Here is a 21,754-nt window from a genome sequence, read left to right as displayed (position 1 = left end):
AGTATACAAGCCTAGCCCTGAACTTGTTTTCCTTAGCCTCACGTGTCACAGGGATTATAGGAGTATGCCACTTTACCCAGTTCCTCATGTGGTTTTGCTTTAAGAAAAACTAAAAGAAATTTTCCAAGCTCAATTATCTGAAGGCTTTTTACATATCTTCCCACCCTGGGGCCAGAAACCTGTTGGAAAATACTTCAGTTGTTTTATTTTTCTTATTATTCTAGTAATTTGGTTACCTATATATAATATGCCATGTGATATGAGTAAAAATGACCACATCTAAAATGTTGTGTAAATGCCAGTTATTTAATCACATTAGTTTTATTATTAATGTAGATTCAGATGTAGGATTAACTAGTATGGGATCCAGAAAGTCTAATTGTTACCAAATGATGAATGGAAAACTTCACCCATGTTATTAATCAAAACCACTGATATATGAGGACTGTCATGTGTCAACCAGTTTTTAGTAGATAAAACCTTGGGTCAATGCATAAAACTGGATGCTTGCCTTTTGGACCCCCTCTATCATAATCACCTCTAGTGATTGTTAAAAACTCAGATTTCAATCCCAGTTACTTGGAGGCTGAGGAAGAAGGACCACAAGTTTGAGATCAATCTGTGCAACTTAGTGAGACCTTATACTAAAAGAAAAACTAAAAAGGACTGGGGATGTAGCTCAGGGGTAGAGAAGCCCTGGGTTCAAAACCCAGTGCTGAAAAAAAGTTGTATTTACCAAGGCCTTGGTTATATCCTCCTTCCCTATTTTTTGATTATTTGTTATTTTCAGATCTCATTCCATATCTCAATATTTATCATACCATCAGAATCTCTGGGAGAGGGTTCCAAGGAAGTTTCCATTTCAGCAAGTACCCTAGGTGATTCTTACGCAAACTGAAGTTCAAACACCACCAGCAGAAAAATTATAAATTAGGTTCCACTGTTCAGAAGAAGCTTCTAGTGTTGCAGGTCGAGAAGCAGCAAGCAGCACTCGGAGAGGAGAACTTTATTTTACAAGGGCAGACCCAGAGAAAAACAAAAACTCCAAATTCTGAGCCCTGATCCACTGTTTCTCACAAGATTTATGTTTTTTTTGACGTCATCTTAAGCCCATCCTATCATTGGGGCTTTTCCTGTTTTTTAAAAAACTTCCTAATCTATGCAGCTGAAGGTCATGTGCAAGGTCTCTAACATAAAGCATGCTCAAAGAACAGATAAGAAGAAACAACTCTTTTCACAGGCATCTGTTACATTTCAGGAGGCAATAGTCAGACTCTTAGGGCAGTTATTGACAATGCAAAAGTTAGGAACCCATGGTCAATTAGGCTTCCTGGAGAAAGAGAGGGAAGGGGGACTGACCCCTTCCCCAGGCATTGGACTCTTACCATAACGTTTTTGTAATTTCATTTCACAACCAGGTCTGATTTTGCCATCACACTAGTAATACTTGGAAAGCTTCTGATCTTTTAGTAGGTCATAATACCTTCTAAGATGCTGTAACACATCTGTGATAGCACAGTGGATATCAATATTTTCCTGAGAATTGGAAATTAATACAGCTCTTTATTCATTCCTTGTGCCTTATAATGTCTTTTAGAATCAAAATAGAGTTTGTTTGAATTTTATTTTGTACTGGGGATTTACCTCAGGGGCAGTTTACCACTGAGCTACCTCTCCAATACTTTTTTTTATTTTACTTTTTGTTATGAAACAAGGTCTCACTGAGTTTCTGAGGCTGGCCTCCAACCTGAGATCCTCTTTCTTTAGCCTCCTGAGTCACTGGGATTACATGCATGGGTCACTGTGCCCAGTTGGATTTCTTTTTAAACTGTGACTTACTGGGGATCAAAATGGACATATGAAAATGTCACAAGGAAAAGATCCCTAAGTCTTTATTAGTAGATTGTTTTGATATGGCCCTGCTGATGTGAAAGCGTGATGAAAATGGTGAATTCTATGAATAAAGAGTTTTGGTGGAGGGTTGGGGGTATAGCTTAGTGGTAGAGGGCTTGCCTGGCATTTTCCAGGACTTGGGTTGGTCCCTAGCTCCATCAAGACAAAAGTAAAATAAAAAAGGGTTTTGGTGGATATTTAATCACTTAGATTAAAATACACATATATTTTAAAAATGGAGCCAAGATATATTGCCCAGGGTAATCTGAAACTATTGAGCTAAGGATCCTCCTACCTCAGCCTGCTAATAAAACAGATACATATTAAAGCTATAAATGGAGTGACTTTTTTTTCATCAAGGAACATCTTAAAGCTGAGGGCAATTGGACAGTTAGATATACCAAGAATTATGGAAGAGGATTTTTCCTTCTTTCAAACATTTGACACTTCTAACTTCTGAAAGTTGAAAAGTCTTTGGCTTAGGCTAAGGAAAGAAATTAGGCCAACTCCATTGAAGGCAGAGAACTGGCTAGAGTCAAGACTGGAACTGGGTATGGTGCCAATAGTAGTAAACGATTTAGGCCAGGCCATAACTAAGGACAAAACTAGAAGTGTGGTTGGACTGAGGGGCAGTTATGCACTATGTCCCACGCACTGCAAGTTTGGAAATTCTAGAGAATTGAGCATATGTAGCATGGGAGCCAGTTCTGTCAGCCCGCTCTTCAGCGAACTTCAATATAAATCCTTTATTAATACTCAAATCATTTGTTGCTTTTACCAGCAAGCGATCCTGAACTATTTTTTCCATATTGAAGTTCCAAGTACATTCAGTCATAGAAATAGGAGGGAATGGAGATTAGGTGTTGATGTGTTAGACTGGAAGCCATTGTAATACAATGGCAAAAATAATGGCTTCAGATGAAAACCTGGATTTAGATCTCTGTTACATCATTTACTATCTGCTTACCTCAGCCCAGAAGCATAACTTCTCTGAGTTTCAGCTGCCTCCTATGTAAAACAAAAACAATAAAACCTTCCTCATAGAATTGTTGTGCAAAATAAATGAGATCATTTATCTAAAGTGTCTGACATAAGAGATGCCATCAACCTTTGCAGCCCTTCTGAGTCCATTATCATCCTTGAGTTCTCCTCCGGTTTCTCTTGTTACAAAGAAACTTGATCCATTACAGAGAAACTGTTAACATCCTTATCTTCTTGTGAAGGAAGTATTGTAACATTTCAAGACAAGGATCTTTATTTTCCTTTAAAAGAAGCACAAAGATTAGAAAATATTATTTCATATCTTTAGGATGAAACTTTCTTTCTGGATTCAAACTCAGGGCTAGGCAAGTACTCCACCTCTGAGCTACATCCCCATGCATCTTTTAGAACACATTTAATAGATTACTGAAACCTAAAATGTCATTTGGAAAATTACCTTTACTGTTCCAGTCTCACGGACTGTTTTTAAAGAGCTCCTTCCATTTTTTTCATGTGGAGAAGAATAAATGATTAACAATCATTATAAGGAAATATTTTAATGAAGCTACCCTCAGTCCCAAATGGAAAGATGAAGTGGAAACTAAAATAATGAATTAATATTGGGTATTTATTTGGCTTTTGTAGGCAGGTCCATTACCTTTCCAAAACTATAACATCTGATTTCTTTGTTTCTATTTATTTCAAGATGTGAAGATGATTTGCAATTTATATAAGGGTATTCTTGACCCTGCTTACTCTGCTTCTTAGGCCAAAGGGTTAGGGTTCTGATTCCAGAATGAAGGACAGAGAGACACAGCAAACTGTTATGCATCAAGACCACAGCTTCTTGGGTTGTGAGATGTAGCTCAGTGGTGGAGATTTTGTTTAGCATGTGCAAGGCACTGGATTTAATCCTCAGCACTTTAAAAAGATAAAAAAGTAATGAATTTTGAATATTTATTAAAAAAACCATATCTTGGTAACTCAAGCTAAATAGAATAAAGGCTCCCAGCCATCCTGCGACTACACCTTAGTTTGCTGAAATGATTGACTAGAGAACTTAAGATGCTGGTTTTTAAACTCCCAAGGAGGATATAGACCCATATAATGCTTCAGGCCCTGAGAATGGCTGGGAAGTTGAGATAGTAGCATATTAACCAGATTGTAAACAAGGCTACAGGATTTTGTGTGTGTGTGTGTGTGTGTGTGTATAGTGCTGGTAATAGAACCCCGAACCTCATGCGTGCCAAGCAAGTGCTCTACCATTGAGCTATGCTGCTCCAGGCTAGAGTTTTTATTTGAGTCAAAGTGTCAATTCTTCTAAACAGAATCATGGCTTTTAATTTTCCTATGATGATAATGAACAGAGGTCACCTTGGGTTGTTACATCAACAGGAATGCTTTTCTGAAAAATCATTGTGAGCAATCTGACTCCTTTCTGCCACTGGTGCTATTCATCAGAACAAGAACCATGAAAAAGCACTGGATTCAACCAATAGTTAATAAGGAATTATTATGTTCTAGAAACTTCTACATACATTATCTATAATTTAATCCTTGGAAAATTTTTGAAGAAGGTATTATTCCAAGTGAGGAGAATTTTTTGGGGGGTGGGGGGCAGTGCTGGGGATTGAACCCAGGGCCTTAGTGCTTGACAGGCAAGTACTCTAAGAACTGAGCTATATCCCTAGCCCAAGTGAGGAGAATTTAGGTAATAGAATTTCTAAGGAGTTTACGTGACTTCAGGTCTGTATTGCTGCAAGCTTAGTGTTCTGTTGGTTGAATAACGTGATGTAGGAAAGATACTGGTTATGGGTAGTGTTACCTTGACATACAATAAACACATGGGAAATGGGATTTTTCCCCTCCATCATTTTTTTATGAAAAATTTAAACATAGAGCAAAATCAAAATAATTCACTTAATATCCCTCAATTTCTCCATCTCTCTATTCATCAATCAATCCAACTTACCCTTTAGGCATTTTAGAGTAAATTTCAGACATTTCTTTTCTTAAAATACTTCAGCATGAATACCATTAATAGACCTCCCTATATATTTATAATTTTTTGAGGTAAAATTTATGTAGAACGAACTGCAAACATCTTAAATATCCATAAGTTTTTACTAATACTTACATTTATGTGACCAAGCACCTATCAAGATGTGTAGAACAACCAGGCATGGTGGTGCTGTCCTGTAATCCCAGGGGCTTGTGAGGCTTATGCAGGAGGACTGCAAGTTTGAGGACAGCCTGGGAAACTGAGTGAGATGCTGACTCAGAATTTAAAAAAAAAAGCAAATAAAATAAAAGGGCTGGAGATGTAACTCAGTGGTAGAGGGCTTCTGGGTTTAATCCCTCATACAAAAAAATGTGTAAAACATTACCATTACCACAGAACATTCAAAATGGAAATACTTTTGCTTTTTGTCTAATGGCGGTAAATTATTTTTATTTGTTCTTTTTAGATGTACATGAGAGTAGAGTGTATTTTGACATAGTACACATACATGGAATATACCTTATTCTAATTAGGATCCCATTCTGTGTTTGTATATGATGTGGAGCTACACAGGCCCTGTATTCATATATGAACACAGGAAAATTAAGTCTGATTTATTCTAATGTCTTTCCTATTCCCATTACCCTTCCCTTCCCTCATTCTCCTTTGCCTAATCCAATGAACTTCTATCACCCCCTTATTGTGTGTTAGCATCAGAGAGAACATCTGGCCTTTGGTTTTTTGGGACTGGCTTATTTTAGTTAGAATGCTATCCTCCAGATCTATCCATTTACTGACAAAAATCATAATTTCATTCTTATTTATGGCTGAGTAATATTCCATGTGTACATGTGCCACATTTTCTTTATCTGTTCATCTGTTCAAGGATACTTAGGTTGGTTCCATAGCTTACATATTGTGAATTAAGCCACTATAAACATTGATGTGACTGTGTCCCTGTAGTATTCTGATTATATGTCCTTTGGGTATAAACTGAGGTGTGAGATAACTGGGTCAAATGGTGGTTCCATTCCAAGTTTTCTGAGGAATCTCCATACTGCTTTCCAGGGTGGTTGCACCAGTTTTCAGTCCCATAATGGTGGTAAATTCTGCTTCCATATCCATGCACACGTTTATTCTTTCTATTGTTGCAGACTCCCATTCCATCTAACTAGTGGAACAACTTAAATCCTTACTAGCTGCCTCAAACTGGGCAGTTACAGAAACTCTTTGAGACAATCATTCCTGGAATGTAAATTGAGGACAATGATATTTTAATAGCTGTCTTTATACTGGAGTACACCTAACCCTGGGTATACTTAGTCCATTCAACTTTGAGAAAAATGTAGATTGGTTGACTTATAAACAACAGAAATTAATTTCTCACAGTTCTGGAGGCTGAGAAGTCCAAGATCAATGACCTGGAAGATTCAGTGTCTGGTGAGGGCCTTCTGCCTGGTTCATAGACCACTGTCTTTTCTCTTTGTTCTCATATGGTGGAAGGGACAAGGGAGATTTCCTGGGTCTCTTTTACAAGGGCATATACTAATCCCATTCACGCAGACTCTGCTATCATAATCTAATCATGGCCATACCATCACCTTGGGGGTTTTCAGCACAGTAATTGAATGCAATGGGTTTACCTCTTGGTGAGTGCAAAGCCTATTAGGCACAACCAGGAGATAAAAGGATGAAGAGAGGTTTATTATTGCAGCAAGTGAGAAACATACTGGGAAAAATTCCCAAAGCAGTATCTCCTGGAGCATACAAGGCAAAGAGTTTTTGTAGGGGAACTCATACATATTCATACAGGAAATATTCACCATCATATGTAGAGGCAGGTACATTCTTGAACATGTTTAGTTAGATGTCATTGTTCAAAAAATGGCAGATGGAACTGGGCATGGCAGTGTGTGCATGGAGCTCCAATGCTCAGGAGGATGAAGTAGGAGGATTCCTTGGATGCAGGAGTTGAAGAACAGTCTGGGTAAAATAGCAAGATCATGTCTCAGAAAAAAAATGGCAGACAGGTATGCATCTGGGCAGAGAATTCAATATCATAATGACCAAGTTTACTCTTGGTCACCTAAAAGTGGTGAAGCAGGATGACTGGCAATTTTGTTGGGTTCCTTGCAAGTTTCTCTGGAACAAAAAGCAACTTTAGAGGCAGGATTATAGTCATTTAAAGGTGCAGGGGATTTTTAGTGCAAGCATAAGTTATTGATCCTGAAAGTACCTAGCCTGGTGGCTAATGATATGAATTTGGAGTTGGGGGATGCAAGTATTCACTCCATATCAAGGTACATGAAGACTTTACAAGGGTTATGAGGTCATCATTACTGAAAGGAAACCAATTTCCAAATCCTCAACTTTTTTAGTGCTATTTCCTAAAAATAATTTGCCTGAGTACTCACTTCCATGTTTCTTTTCCCAATCTAAGGAAAGCATATTCTTAGAAGACAGGAATATTACTATAGTGCTTTGGCTCATGGTGTCAAAACCTGTGGGCCCAAGTGACAATTTCAAATATTGATGTGTAGGAATTTTCTTTAACTCAAGATCCTATAACCTATTCCTTCTCTACTCATTTCACTAGGAGGTGCATTTCCAATAAAAGTTTATGTTTAATAATAATTATAATATATATTTTCATGTTATTATTTGTCCAAATTGAATATATTATTGCAATTATAATTCATTTGGAAGATCTTTTTATACTGGAAACCTTATGGTCAGAAGGAAATAAAAATAATTTCTATTTATGGACATACTATTGTTGCAGAGAAATTCAATATACTAATCAATATCAGACTTTCAAGTATAAAAATAGATGATAGGATAAAATTCTATGGGGAGAATATAATGGACATTTGACTTTAATGGTAAAAATGACCAATGGAAATGTTTCGAGGGTTAAAGAAGTATTTAGACTTTGTTTAGCTTTGAGTGTTACATATTTGATAGTAGGCACAAAACTAAATATATGTTGTTACCAGGAATTGAACCCAGGGGCGCTTAACTATTGAGCCACATCCCCAGCCACCCCCCTTTTTTCTTTTTTTAAAAAAATAGTTTTTAGAAGTTGATGGACCTTTATTTTATTCATTTATTTCTATGTGGTGCTGAAGATAGAACCCAGTGCCTCACACATGCTAGGCAAGTGCTTTACCACTGAACCACAATTGCAGCCCCTCCCCAGCCCTTTTAATATTTTATTTAGGGTCAGGGTTTCACTAAGTTGTTTAGGGCCTCTTAAATTGCTGAGGCTTGTTTTGAACTTGCCATCCTCCTGCCTGAGCCTCCCAAGCCACTGGGATTACAGGTGTGCACCACTATGCCTGACCAAATTAAATATCTTTAAAATAGTGATGCAATGATTTAATTGTCTAGCATATACAAGGCCCTTGGTTCAATACCTACAATTGCAAAACAAACAACATATAAACAAAACAAAACCAAACAAAATCCAGTCACATAGAGTTATTGTAAGGGTTAGGGATTAAAGAATGCAAAGTACCTAGCAAAATGCTCAATTAAGATAACTAATATCTGGGAGACTGAATTCTAGTTTTAACTCTTTTTCTGTTTTGGTAGTTAGTCTAGGGCCTTTTTATCTGTTTTAGTTTCATTGCCTAGATGAAGGATAACAAAGATGACTGTAAAACCACTTAAGTATAGAAATTAATTAGCATAAATATACCTGACATCATTAATGTTAATGGTGAGTTTCATAGTGATGAAAATATATGTATGGCCTCCATAAGTCAAAACATGTAGCAGGAAAAAAATGTGTATAAGAGCTGGGCACAGTGGCACATATCTCAGACACTTGAGAGGCTGAGGCAGGATTGCAAGTTCAAGGCAAGCCTTAGCAAGTTAGGCAAACCCTATCTCAAAATAAGAAATAAAAAGGCATGGTAGAGCACTTACTTAGTATGTGTGAACCCCTGGGTTTTTCTTTTCAATACCAGAAAATAAAAGCTTATCAAATGAATGAATGAATGATAAAAGGAAACTTGCTAGAGTGAAAGATTTGTTCATTGGGCACCTTCTTTTTATTTCCACATTTTCCACCTGTGGTGCATTTAAAGCCCATTTTGGGTATTTTATAATAAGCTAATCTTAAAGATATAAACAGAGCTAATCAGTGGTAGAGCCCTTGCCTAACATATGCTAGTTACTGGGTTTGATCCTCAGCACTAGGGAAAAAAAAGTTGGGAAACAAAATTCTTCCCTGGAATGTGGCTACTTCTTATTTTTCAGAGTATGTTCCTTCAGTGGACTCTTCATTTTGCAATATAGAGAACTGGTTAAGAACAGTGCCTGTAGAATCAGCTGGGTTAGGTACAATTTCAAAAGTGCCACATGTATGTCCTTGGGCAAGTCAACATCTTTGAGCCAGTTCTCCATCTTTAAATGGATATACTACTATCTCATAGGGTTGTTTAGAAGATTATGGGTTGTATGGCAGTAGAAGAATACCCCCCCAAAATATACCCATGTCCATATCCTTGGAACCTGGGAATGTGTTATCTTAAATTGTAAAAGGGACTTCATATTATTCAATTTGGGATCATGAGAAGATATTGTTGCTCCCTCTCGGGCAACAAGGTTTGATGTACCTCCTCAGGGCCTGCCTGGGAGAATATGGGGCCGGGGCTGAGCAGGATGATGAGTGTTGTGGGCAAAGGAAACACACCAGAGCCGGGAGGTCTGTCAGTGCAGGAGGCACAACAGGAATCTCGTTTATTGAAGAAATCACACAACTTTTATGTAGGGTGGGGGCTAGGCGGGAACCAGTCAGCTTAAAGGTCAGCAAGGTAGGGGGGCGGATTCACACAGGTGAGTCCCATAGGACTATATGGCAAGCACGAGCTGATCACGTTCACGGAACTGTTTTTAACTAATCCCTGACGGTGGTCCAATTTATTGTCATTAACTATTGAAACCACCTTTGAGGCCTTGATCTTGCTCACTCTCCAGGGAGTAAGGAGTCAGCCTGAGTTAGTTAACATGTCATTAGTCACAACAGATATGATAATTCTGAATTATCCTGTAGATTTGGTGTAATTATAAGGGTCTTTAAGGAGAAAGGGGGGCGATAGGAGAGTCAGAGTTACGCGCAGCTTGAGAAAAATTAGACCAGCTTCTGATAGCTTTTTTTTTTTTTTTGCAGTACCAGGATTGAAACCAGGGGCACTCAACTACTGAGCAACATCCCCATCCCTTAAAAAAAATCATATATATATATATATATATATATATTTTTTTTTTTTTTTTTTTTTTTTTTTTTTTAGAGACAGGGTATTGCAACATTGCTGAGGCTGCCTTTGAACTCCAGATCTCTGCCTCAGCCTCCCAGCTTCTGGGATTCAAGGTGTTTTGCTAGTTTTGAAGTCTGAGAAAGGAGGCTATGGGCAGAAGGATGGGCCAACATGAGAATTCTCCCCTAGAGAGTTCAGAAAGGAACATAGACCTTCTGACATCTTGATTTTTGGCCTACCAAGGTCTATTTCTGATCTCCAACTCTCAGCACTGTAAGATAGTAACTTTATGGTATATTAAGCCACCAAGTTTGTGTTAATTTGTCACATCAGCAATAATCCACTAATACAAGATGGGTAGCCATTATTCACAATCCCTTTCGGTTCTGGTTTTTCCTGGTTTTCTTCACAGGGCAATGTAAACACTCCACAAAAATCAAAATGAATCTTTTTTGAGATAGTGCACAATATTTTTCAGTTTTTAAAACCTCTGTCTTAATCTCAAGGCAGCTGTCTTCACCAGAAGCCTCAGTTCTCCAACAATGGACAAGAGGCCTTTTAGACACACTGCAAGACAACTTATAATATGCTCTTCTTAGGTTTTCCATTTACGTATGGAAAATCATATGCTTTAATCATCAGCCTATGTAGTGATTTGGGTGACAAAAACCATGGACTGAGGTGATATTGAGGGATAATTTAACTCCTAATTATGGTCTCCCTTTCTTAGGGACTTCTGAGTCTAACAGACCTTTACAAAGGCCCATGAGAATTAGCGCTTCGAACCAGGAGAAACAGGAAAGAGAAAAAGAATTTGGTTTGGTAGGTCAGAGAAAGGCTGGAAAGAGGGAAAAGGAATTTACAATTTAGATAAAAAATGGGAAGTGAGAGAGAGCATCCCACCACCCATTGCTCCTGGGCTCTTGCTCCAGACGCGGAAACTTTCCACGCACTCTCATGGGCCAGGCACCTGCCCCTCGGGGCTGGGTGCTGCCTTGGAGTCTGGGAGAGACTGGGAATGCCGATCAGGGAGAGCGGCCGCCCTGGCTGGGTGGTGAGGAGACCGCAGGGAGGAGTCACGAGACATGCAGCCTGAAAGACTACATCTCCCAGGCCACCACGCTTTCCAGCTGGAGTCCTAGGGCGCTGACTGCTCCCCAGTTTCCGTAGGGAAGCGCAGAGCCACCGCGGCTATTGTGCGTCGCGTTGTAGCCTCCGCTTCCCGCTTTGGTGTCTAAGGAGGAAGGCTGCGTTTCATTGCCGCCCCCGGGCTTAACCCTTCCGGCTCCTCACAGGACAGCAAGCCGGCTCCCTTGGACTAGGAAAAACTCTCAGCAGCTGCCGGACCCGGGTAACGAAACCCTAGGGTACAAGGAAGACAGTTGAACAGGGAGCCTGAGCGCACAGGCTAGGATTTCGAGCTTTGCAGGGGCGGGGCGGAGGCGCTGGCTTTAAGAAGGGGGAGGGGACAGTGCAATCCCGGTTGCCCGCGGAGTTCGGCAAAGGAAATCTTCAGCTAGCTCTGGAGCGAGGAGAGAGGAGAGGCGGTTCCCAGCCCCAGTGCTCACCCCCGCCTACACCCTGGGCGGGCCGAAGTGTCACGTTTGCAAGTGCTCAGGAAGGATCCGGCCCGTCTCCGGAGGCAAGACGGACTGCGGTTTCTGCTGCCTATAAGGAGAGGCGATGCCAAGCGGGTATGCTGCTTACTAGGCAGCACCCTGCCAGGATCCAGCTGCATTAGTAAGCCTTCCCAGTCACCTGAAACCACCGACGGGCGTTGTGTTCTTCGTACACACCAGCCAGTGGTTCCCAGGAGTCTCATTGGAACAGGTACTTATCCTCCAAAAGGAGGGAGGCTAAGAGCCTTCTTAAGGTGGTCCAGCGTTCAGTCCATCCCCTCTGCTCCCCTCACTGTACCACTGATGCTCTTGGTCTTTGTGTCTTTCCTCTCCCCCACAATCTCGATCATCAGAACCATGGGGCATCCTCCGCTGGAGTTCAGCGACTGCTACTTGGACAGCCCCGACTTCCGCGAGAGGCTCAAGTGTTATGAGCAGGAGCTGGAGAGGACCAATAAATTCATCAAAGACGTGATCAAAGACGGCAACGCGCTTATCAGCGCCATGAGAAGTAAGTGGAAGGCTACCATGAGCTGTTTCTCTAGCCGGTGGCTCTTGCCTTTCAATCTTTCCTCACAGCAGAATGAAGGAAGGGAGGCTTTGGGGTGACTTCCTCCAAGTGCTTGAGAAAATGGGTTTCCCACCCTTTGAGAGTAGAGTCAGTAGAAGTGGAAAGAGGTGAATACAACCAAAACTTTCGACCTTTCCCTTTAGAGGCCTTGACCTTATAAGACATGATCTGTAGCTGTGCCAAAGACCCTCTTGCTGTGCAGTTACCCTTACTTAGGCAGATGGTTGTTTGAAAGGATAATCTGAAGGTATTGTGAGACATGTTCACCACCCTTCTCTGGTGCCAGGTGACGTTCAGGCTGACCAAGGAGCTACCACCAGCTCCTAAAGAATTGGGAATTAAGGCCAGCAGCTGGAGTAATGATTTTGTCCTGACCTTTGGTTACTACAGATAAGTACTACAGTAAAAAAATTCCCATGGCAAGTTATTTTCTAAAGAAAACACCTTTGCCCTGATGATTTTTTTTCTTTATTATACTGAACTATGGACTAGGTCAAGGTCAGTCTAAACTCAGGATTATTAGTTGGCTTCATATGCCACTGAAGTCTGCTTAAGCTTGGAACAAAGACCTTCTTACTCCTTGACACAGTAGTCTAACCCCCAGGGAATAAAATACAGTGCTAGAGATGGGGGCCTCTACACTGAAAGGTACCTCACCTAGCTTGGCTTTTCCAGTGGCCACGGCAGACTTGGCTGTGGGACCCTCTTTCCCTCCCCCTCTGTGTGTAGAGGTTTTTATTTCTGCTGGTTGGCAGGAGGCTTGGAGTAAGAGAAAGAATAATAAACATCCCCAATGAGAGTGCGGGCAAACCAATGCTTTGTGCCAAAGTATATACCCAGAAGAATGGAGGGTAATGATTGAGTGGAGTGATAATTAATTTTTTCTCTTCTTGGCTGAAAAATTATTGCAAAAAGTAAAGTCACTGGCATATGTGTCCCTCTATGCTTATAACTTTGTTTCAAGTGGATTTATTCCCAAAATAATGTGTCTGTGTTCAATGTGGGGACCTGATTAAGGCAGATATAACCAAGGAAGAGAGGGGGAGAGCCTTTGGAGCTGTAGTGTGATGGTAACTGCTACCAGCTGGTACTTCTTATGCAGCTCTTTTGGATTTGCCCCTTGGAATTTGTGCTTTCTCTGCACATTTGTCATCTCTCCACTTTTGGTCAGAATCTATGAACCATTTAAATTCCTGCAGGTCATTTGGTTGAGTTCAGTCATCTATTGTTGTCTTATCAAGGGTAAACACCTAGTAGCACCTTAAAGATGGGATATTTGAAATGCTGATCTTTTCAGACAGACATACAGGTCAGACTTTGGGGTGTGTTCTTTGAGAGGTTAAGGATATGTAGGTTGTGCCACAGAAATAGAAAGGTGAGGTTTCTTTGGAAGGAAAATGGGGAATGTTTGTGTTTTGTTGCTTGTTTTCTTATAACAAACTGCTTGGTATGGAATCCATGGTCGAATGAATCTCATTAAAAGCCCTAAGCAGTGGGTAGCTTTGTGAAATAGAAGGTAAGCTGAAAGTGTTTGTGCTAAAAAAAATGACCAGCTAAGGCATAGCAAAGAGATTAAGAACTGTAAGGAAAAAATGCAGTTCCATAAAACATTTGGGGGAAGTGCAAATGTTTTTCAAGCTAGAGGAAAAGAGTGGTTTTAATTCTTTCCTTTTTTTGATTTAATTTAATTTTTTGTGGTACTGGGCATTGAATCCAGGGGCACTCTACTACTAATATACATCCCCATCTCTTTTTTAAAAATATTTTGAGACAAGATCTTGTTAAGTGTCTCAGGCTGGACCCCAAATTGAGAGCCTCCTGCCTCAGCTTCCTGAGCAGCTGGAATTTCAGGCATGTGCCACCATCCTGGTCTGTCCTTTTGTAAAACTGAAAGAGTAAGAGAACAGTTATGCAGGCCCAAACCTTTGCACATGGTCAGAAGATCAAAAGATATTCTAGGCTAAAGGGCTTTTTGATGTTCGTGGTGGTTTTGTTTTGGAATATACATAGAAAGCCAAAAATAGAATGGGTAGGAGTTAAAACCCAGCTCCATTTCTTTAAGTTGCATGGATTAGAATTGCTTGAGTAGTGAGAGGCAAAGATGGATGTTTCCCACCGTCTTGACCACAGTAATGTTTATACTCTTACTCTGTTTCCTCTATTGTGCCAGCTGGGTGATTTTCTGAGAGTAGATAGGGTGGATGAAAAACAATGGTGTGTTTTTGCTTTGTAGGGAGAAAAAATGGTAAAAGAACACTAGAATTGGAGTTAAAAGACCGAGGTTACAATCTTGACTTCCCTATCTTGGGATTTGACACAAATCACTTATTTCATCTGTAAAATGGGAATAATTAATTTTTTTGATGTCGGGGAGAGGGAAATATTAAGTATTGTGATTTGGTTATTAGACACTATACATTTATCATATTATGATACTGCACCCCATATATTTGTACATTTAAAATTAAAAGTGGTAGTGAACTGGGCACAGTAGTGCACGCCTATAATCCAAGCTACTTGGGAGGCTGAGGCAGGAGGACGGAGAATTTGAGGCCAGCCTGGGAAACATTGTGAGACCTCATCTCAAAAAATAATGATGGTAATTATATCTACTTCACAGGTTTGTTGCAAGGTTCAGCTGAATGAATGGATTCTAAAAGTGCTTTGTAAATCAAATGGCTAAACCATGTACATTGATGATAATACATCCTCAGGTTGCTGATAAATCTGTTGGTGAATGTGTAATTTTCAGTAGATTCAGAGACATTCATTAAGCAGAAGTAGTTTAAAGCAGAGACTTTTTTTTTTGCTGTTCTCTTATTGGAAGTGTCACTCTCTACATTGTCACATCTCAGCAGTAAGTTTTGTATTCCTCTGCATGGATCCATCTTGGCATCAGGAGTCTGGCATTAAAAGGCAGGAGAATGATACCTTTTTATTTAACTAATTAATTTGACCATCAGTTCAAATAGCTGGTGTTTCTAGGAACCAATGAGATGTGATGTACTGTTGCAAAAGTCATTAGCAGCTTTTTAAGAAAGTTGTTAATGCAGATGAAACTTGATTTCTATACTTTATCCTTGTTTTGTATAGAACTTTAGATAAGGCTCTAGTCACAACTCTGTGTGATGATTAATTCATTAAATGTAGGTACTGTTTAAATATTTAGATTTATTTAGCTCTGTGCTCTGAGGTAATTCATGTTATGAATGATATTCACCTGACTCCCTTGGGAAAGTAGTTAATTTCGCCCTTCTCCTTTAATTGTGCTCTGTTTCTAATTTTTGGAGCACAAGATGATTATAACTTAAATTAATGGGAAAGAAAAACACCATCATTCTGAAAGGTGACTGTATTGCCCATTTTTCTGTTTGCCCTTGTTTTTATGATGGCAGTTTTAGTCCTTGATGCGATTTGAATATTTACCAAGCACTGAAGCTAGTCATTATATAGAACAAATGATGTGACCCCTTCCTTATCCCTGGGCAATATGAGACAGCTAATGCACGTTATATATAGTCCAGCAAACACATACCATACATTCAGTAAATACTTATGCACATACTATGTTTAAGTCATTGTTCAGAGGATTGTGAGACACACAGAGTGAGTCACAGATGAATTCTGTCCTCAAGAAGACATTACTCTTATATAAGGTGGTAGATACAGCCCAAGGTCTAAGAGAGGGATAGGTTGGCATAATGGTATGTGACACAGGGAGAGCTCATTTCCCAGTGGGAGGACAGGGGAAAAGCAAAGGAGGAGGTAGCATAGGATTTGGGCAGAATTAATAACTCTTATCACTTTTTTAGCTGCTCCCATATGCCAGGCGTTCATCTTGTAACAGTTTTATGAGATAAGTAATAATATTGTTATTATTTTATGGTCCTGGGATTGAACCCAGGACCTCACACATGTTAGGGAAGCACTCTACCACTGGTTGGAATAATGATTATTCTTCACATTGTATAGATGATAAAACTGAAGTTCAGAGGATTTAATTTCCTGAACTAATAAGGGTAAGAATCTGAATTAAAACCTAATCTTGACTCTAAAGAACCTGCTTATTATATAACATGACACTGTATTGAGGACAGAGCATTTCATGTAGTATGGATGACACAGTGTAAAGGGATGACAGATGATTCAGATCATCTGGTATATAGGCTGCAAGAAGAAAGGTTAGGGAAATGGAGTTGAAATGGAAGGGTAAGGTAAGACAATACAAGATCTGTTAAGAGTTTCAGACTTTTTAGGCAGGGGATACTTTTCTTTCTTTTTCTTTTATTTTTTGTGGTGCTGCAGATGGAACCCAGAGCCTCCCACATGCTGGGCAAGTCCTCTACCAATGAGCTGTGCTCCCATTCCTTAGGGATTGCTAAAAGAAGATATTTGGTAGGACGGATATAGTTTGAGCTGTATTTTAGGAAGAGTCATCTGAGCATTCTTTATAAGGTATTAGCAATCTCACACAAATATTTGTGACTTTTTAGCAATTAATTTGGAAGCTTGCATTTTTTAAAAAAACATATATAAATCATATGTCCAGCAAACCTTTTCTACATAGAAACATGTAGTATATACTATAGGCTTTGTGCACCATGCAGTCTCTGGAAATTACTCAACTCTGCCTTTGTTGTGAGAAAGCAGCCATATAGAATAAGTAAGTAAGATGAGCATGTTCTAATAAAACTTTATTAATTGACATCAAGATATGAATTTCACATACTTTTCATATGTCATGAAATTCTCTTTCTTTGATTTTTTCCAACCATTTAAATATGAAAATCATTCTCAGTTCAGCTGGGGGAGGGGAACATACAAAAATAGCAGGTTGAAGGATTGCCTCACCAGCTGTAATTTGCAGATCTCTGGTATAACTAGTTAACCTAGAAGATATAAATGGATTTTTACTGATAAGGTAGTGAATGTAGCTATTGGTAGAACATAATACCATATCTCACATTTTCCATTAATTAATTTTATTTTGGTGTGTTCCTAATTATACCTACTCTGGATTCAAGGATACCAGGCTCAAGTGCTGTCAGAGGTCAAGAAGAAACCAAAAGTATGAAGTTGCTGGAAGTGGGTTAATAGAGATGGAGTTATTACGGTAAAATATAGCCATCTCACCCTATTCAAAAGCCCTTCACATTCTTAGTTTTAGCTGAATAAAACAGTTTTCATAGGCTAGATTCAACTGGATTGCAACCTTTGAGCTACATGATCTCTAGTTTTACCTTAGAATCTAATGGGCTAGGAAAAAGGAGAATGACAATTTCCAGATAGAGATTTTTCTGAGGACTGGATACCACTTGCAGATTAGCAGAGGTGGAATAGTGGCATAATGGCAAAAAACCCTGGATGTGGCATCTGGTTAGTTGGCTGTAGTCCTGTTTCTGCTATTGATGTGATCTGTGGTTTTGGTAACTCATTTCACTGAGGCCGTGGGGTCTGTGGCTTTACAAGATGGGAATGGGGGAAGGGGCTTAATATAACTCACTTTCAGTTTTAATATCCCATGATGTACTATTTTTTTTGCATTGTATACTGTGGTTTAATGATTTCAGAAAGGAATGAGCATTATAGGATCCTATTTTTATGCTTACATAAATTTTCATATTATTTTAGTACACATGACAGTATTTAGTTAAACAAAAATTCAAATAATTTAAAAACAATTTTTTGAAACCTAACATGCTTTGTGTGTATATGTGTGTATATATAAAACAGATGTCAGAAAAAATTATATTGCTAAACCCATACATATACATACATAACCATACATACCTAGGCTCTCTTGGACTAATTAAAACTTATGTTTTATTTATTTATTTATTTTTTATACATACATACATACATACATATACATACATACCAGAGATTGAATCCATGGGCACTTAACCACTGAGTCACATCCCCAGCCCTTTTTTTAATTCTTTAAAAGAATCCCCAAAATACCTTCCATACTAAAAAATGCACATAAAGTTGATGAAACAGAAATATGGTTTGTATAGCTTTAATATTACAATCTTAAATTTTTAAAAGAAAGGCACTTACTTACTTTCTATACTTTTAAACATAAGAGTTTTAGATGTTTGTGTTAAGGTCACCTTTTTGAGTGCTTTTTTAGCTCTTGTTTGACACCTGGGCACCTACCTGTTGAGTGAGTGCTCTCCTGTGAAGATGGGTTGGTTCTAACTTTGCCACTAACTACTTGCATGACTTTGAGTAAGTCTTTGATTTCGTGAGCCTTATTTTTCCCATTTATAAACTTAGGTGCTTGGTTGATGATCTTGAGGATTCCTTCTGGTTATATCATTCTATGTTTTCTGTTTACCACCATCTTACTCAAATACTTGAACATCCTGAATTGATTCTTCAGAACCACTTTCTCTTTACTCTAGGAGACTAGGCAAAGGGACATTCTAACTGAAATATCCAGCATGAGTAGATGATTTGAATCATGCTGGCCTATTTGAGTGGCCACTTGATGAATACTTCTTAGGAGGTGTCAACCAGATGTCCTTCAGATTTGCCCTGAATAGCTCTATGGGGTAGGGATCCAAAGCTTTTGCTTCCTTTGGGGTGGGTGAAATGTCATATGTATAGGGAGGAGTTAGTGATGTAATATACATTGTCACTCAGGATATATCCTGTCATTATCTCAGTGATTTTAATCAGTGCCTTTGAACACATGGAGTTATTTTACACCTCCTGTGTAACTCAGATGAATGGGTGGTATATTGTTCAGTATTGCTGTTAATGGATGTGAAGACTTAAATTCTGAAGTAGCTGACTGGGGTACTGGGGGAACTAGAGTGAAAAAGCCTTTCAGTGAGACCATTTATAAGAAACAGTTCTTTCTAGGGGTTGAGGATGGTGTTGGGGTAGGGTATGGAAGATTTTAGACTCGCCCATTAAGAAATATTTTCCAATCAGACTTAAGAGTAATGAAGGAAAATTACTTTTCAACTTCATTTTTTATAGCCTTATGTTTTTTTAAAGCACAGCCAAAATCTTTTGTTTAATCTGGCATCTGTTTCTCTAATCAGTTACTACAGACATTTCCTAAAAGCCCCTGAGGATCTGGAAAGATATGCTTCTTTCCAGGGGAGTATCCTGGAAATCTCAAGCTGATTTTTTTTCTAGTGGGTTAGAGGGCCCTCATAAAGCTTTACCAGACTTGCCTACAGTGCTAAACCTTGGGCAATATAAAGGCAATTTGGAGATATAGTGGTGAATGAGGCTGCTAGAGGCTCTGCCCTCTTAATGTATATTAAATATCTAATTATCTGTTTAAATAATTACGGTTTTGAGAGTAGCTATGAAGAGGAAGTTCAGGGTGCAAAATATATTCTATCATATGTTATGAAGTAGAGATATGTGGGGTGAAATAAAGGAGCTACATTATGGTGATGAAGGTGTCTATTGGAAAGAAGGGTAACATTAGGAGGAAGAGTTCCTAAGTCAGAGACACCTGTTTTACCACTTTGATAGTTAATTGCCTTGGTAATGAGTAAGACATTTTAACTGAATGGGTAGTTTCTCAGAAGCAGACAGGATATAGTATATCTCATGGAATCTTTAGGGGAAATTTAAAGCACATACTTATTCATTCTTTTATAAGTATATTAAAATATTTTTGAGTGGTAACATGAACATGGCACAACATTCAAAAGCTACAAATGGGGTCTGGGGTTGTGACTTAATGGTACGGTGCTTGCCTAGCATGTGTGAGGCACTGGGTTTGATCCTCAGCACCACATAAATATAAATAAATAAATAAACGAATAAATAAATAAAATCAAGTCATTGTGTCTATCTACAATGAAAAAAAATTAAAAAGCTACAAAAGGGCAAACCTTTTCCTTCCTTCTATGCCCCCTTTCCTCATTTCTCCACTCTAGAGGCAGCAGCTGTCAACATTTTGTCTACCATTTAAAAAAGACTTTACCACAGCAATTCTTTCAACTTATGCACTGTTAAGAGTGAGTTCCACTATAGGTAAATTCTCAGTCACTCAAAGAAGATTTCTTTAAGAGTGTACCTGAAGAGAATGTGACCTGGAAAACTCTGCGGATCCACTCACCCATAAAAGCAAAACGACACTGGCAAAAGTTGTCAAAACCAACATTTCCAGAGCTCTGGAAATTTACCAAAGGCTTGCAACAATCTAAGGTTGTTTATTGAAGAAAAACTGCTGAATCTCTATGCTAACCGGGTAGTGACAATTTAGTTTTCCTTGTTTCCTGTTCCCTTCTCCTTAGTTTTGAGGAGAATCAGCAACTTCTTAACTATGGTGGCTCTGAAAATCAGCAGCATTGCCGCATGTGAGGGGAATGATTAAGTTTATAGCCCCACAAAAATTCCCATACTCAGAGCCTTGTCAAAATTTGATTTATTTAGAAGATGATTAGAAGAGCCTCCTTTATAGGACTTCTCATTACTTAGCTGACAAAGGGTTAGCTTTGTGGGAAAACCCTAACTCCAGGGTGTTTAAAATCACAGTTGAGATGATACCATTCAGGGCAAATAAGAGCCTGGCCAAAACATAAAATAAATAACTGGGAAATGAGATGCTAAGGGGATTTTGAAAAGTTGTAACATTCTTGGGGATCTAGAAGGCCACACACATGCTCAGGATTGTCCATGTGCCCCCAAAGGACATGAGACAGCCACAATTTCCCACTTAGAGTTAAATTTGAGGGAGAATTGTATCTTACATGTCTGAGGGTTGAAGCATACCCCAACATGCACATAGAAACCCTTAGCAAAAGATGGAAGATTTATTTAATAGCTAGCTGGTGGTTCCAGTATTTAAGAAGATCTCTGGTAATCACAAGGGGACCACTAAGCTAACCATGCTGGGACTTTGGTCCCTGAATACCACAAGAAATGCAGATATTACATAATTAGTCCAAGAAAGATGTCAAGCAAAGAACAAGAACAAAAGCAATAGCAATAAAACCTTTGGGGGCAGGATCTGATTTCCAGTACTACCACATTATATTGTCTGAAATGTCCAATTTTCAACAACAACAACCACAAAAAAACATACATGTAACCAGATAGGATAGTATGACCTGTATAAAGGAAAAATGTCAATAAAAACTGTCTGTGATGGGGTCTAAAGTTTAGAGTTTAGATAAAAATAAAACTTTAAATGAGCTTATATGTTCAAAAAAAAAAAAACATAAAAAGACCAGAATGAAACCATGTCTAAATACTTAAAGGAACACATGGAAATAGTGTCTTACCAAGGAGACAGTATAAACAGATAATTAGGAAAGAGAACTAAATATAAATTCTGAAGTTGAAGAATAAAATCACTGAAACGAAAACACCACAAAGGATGCTCAAAAGTAGATTTAAGTTAGCAAAAAAAGCATCATAGAACTTGACATAGGTCAACTGTGATTAT

General features: G+C 38.8%; 1 protein-coding gene across 3 annotated transcripts in view; it reads left to right on the top strand.

Moving 5' to 3' along the window:
• Positions 1-11,332: 11,332 nt before the first annotated feature.
• Positions 11,333-21,754, top strand: part of Ophn1 (oligophrenin 1) — a 408,982-nt gene continuing 398,560 nt past the window's right edge. For 2 of the 3 annotated variants that reach the window (XM_047536396.1, XM_047536394.1), the window contains exons 1-2: positions 11,333-11,970; positions 12,113-12,270. In XM_047536396.1, the coding sequence (XP_047392352.1) occupies positions 12,117-12,270 (154 nt within the window). In that variant the 5' untranslated portion in view covers positions 11,333-11,970; positions 12,113-12,116. The remainder of the gene's footprint in view (positions 11,971-12,112; positions 12,271-21,754) is intronic. The other variant, XM_047536395.1, reaches the window with a different exon arrangement.

This window comes from Sciurus carolinensis, chromosome X (assembly GCF_902686445.1).
Source record: "Sciurus carolinensis chromosome X, mSciCar1.2, whole genome shotgun sequence".
NCBI lineage: Eukaryota > Metazoa > Chordata > Mammalia > Rodentia > Sciuridae > Sciurus > Sciurus carolinensis.
The sequence above is the reverse complement of the archived record's forward strand: the minus strand, read 5'-3'. Positions and strand labels throughout refer to the sequence as shown.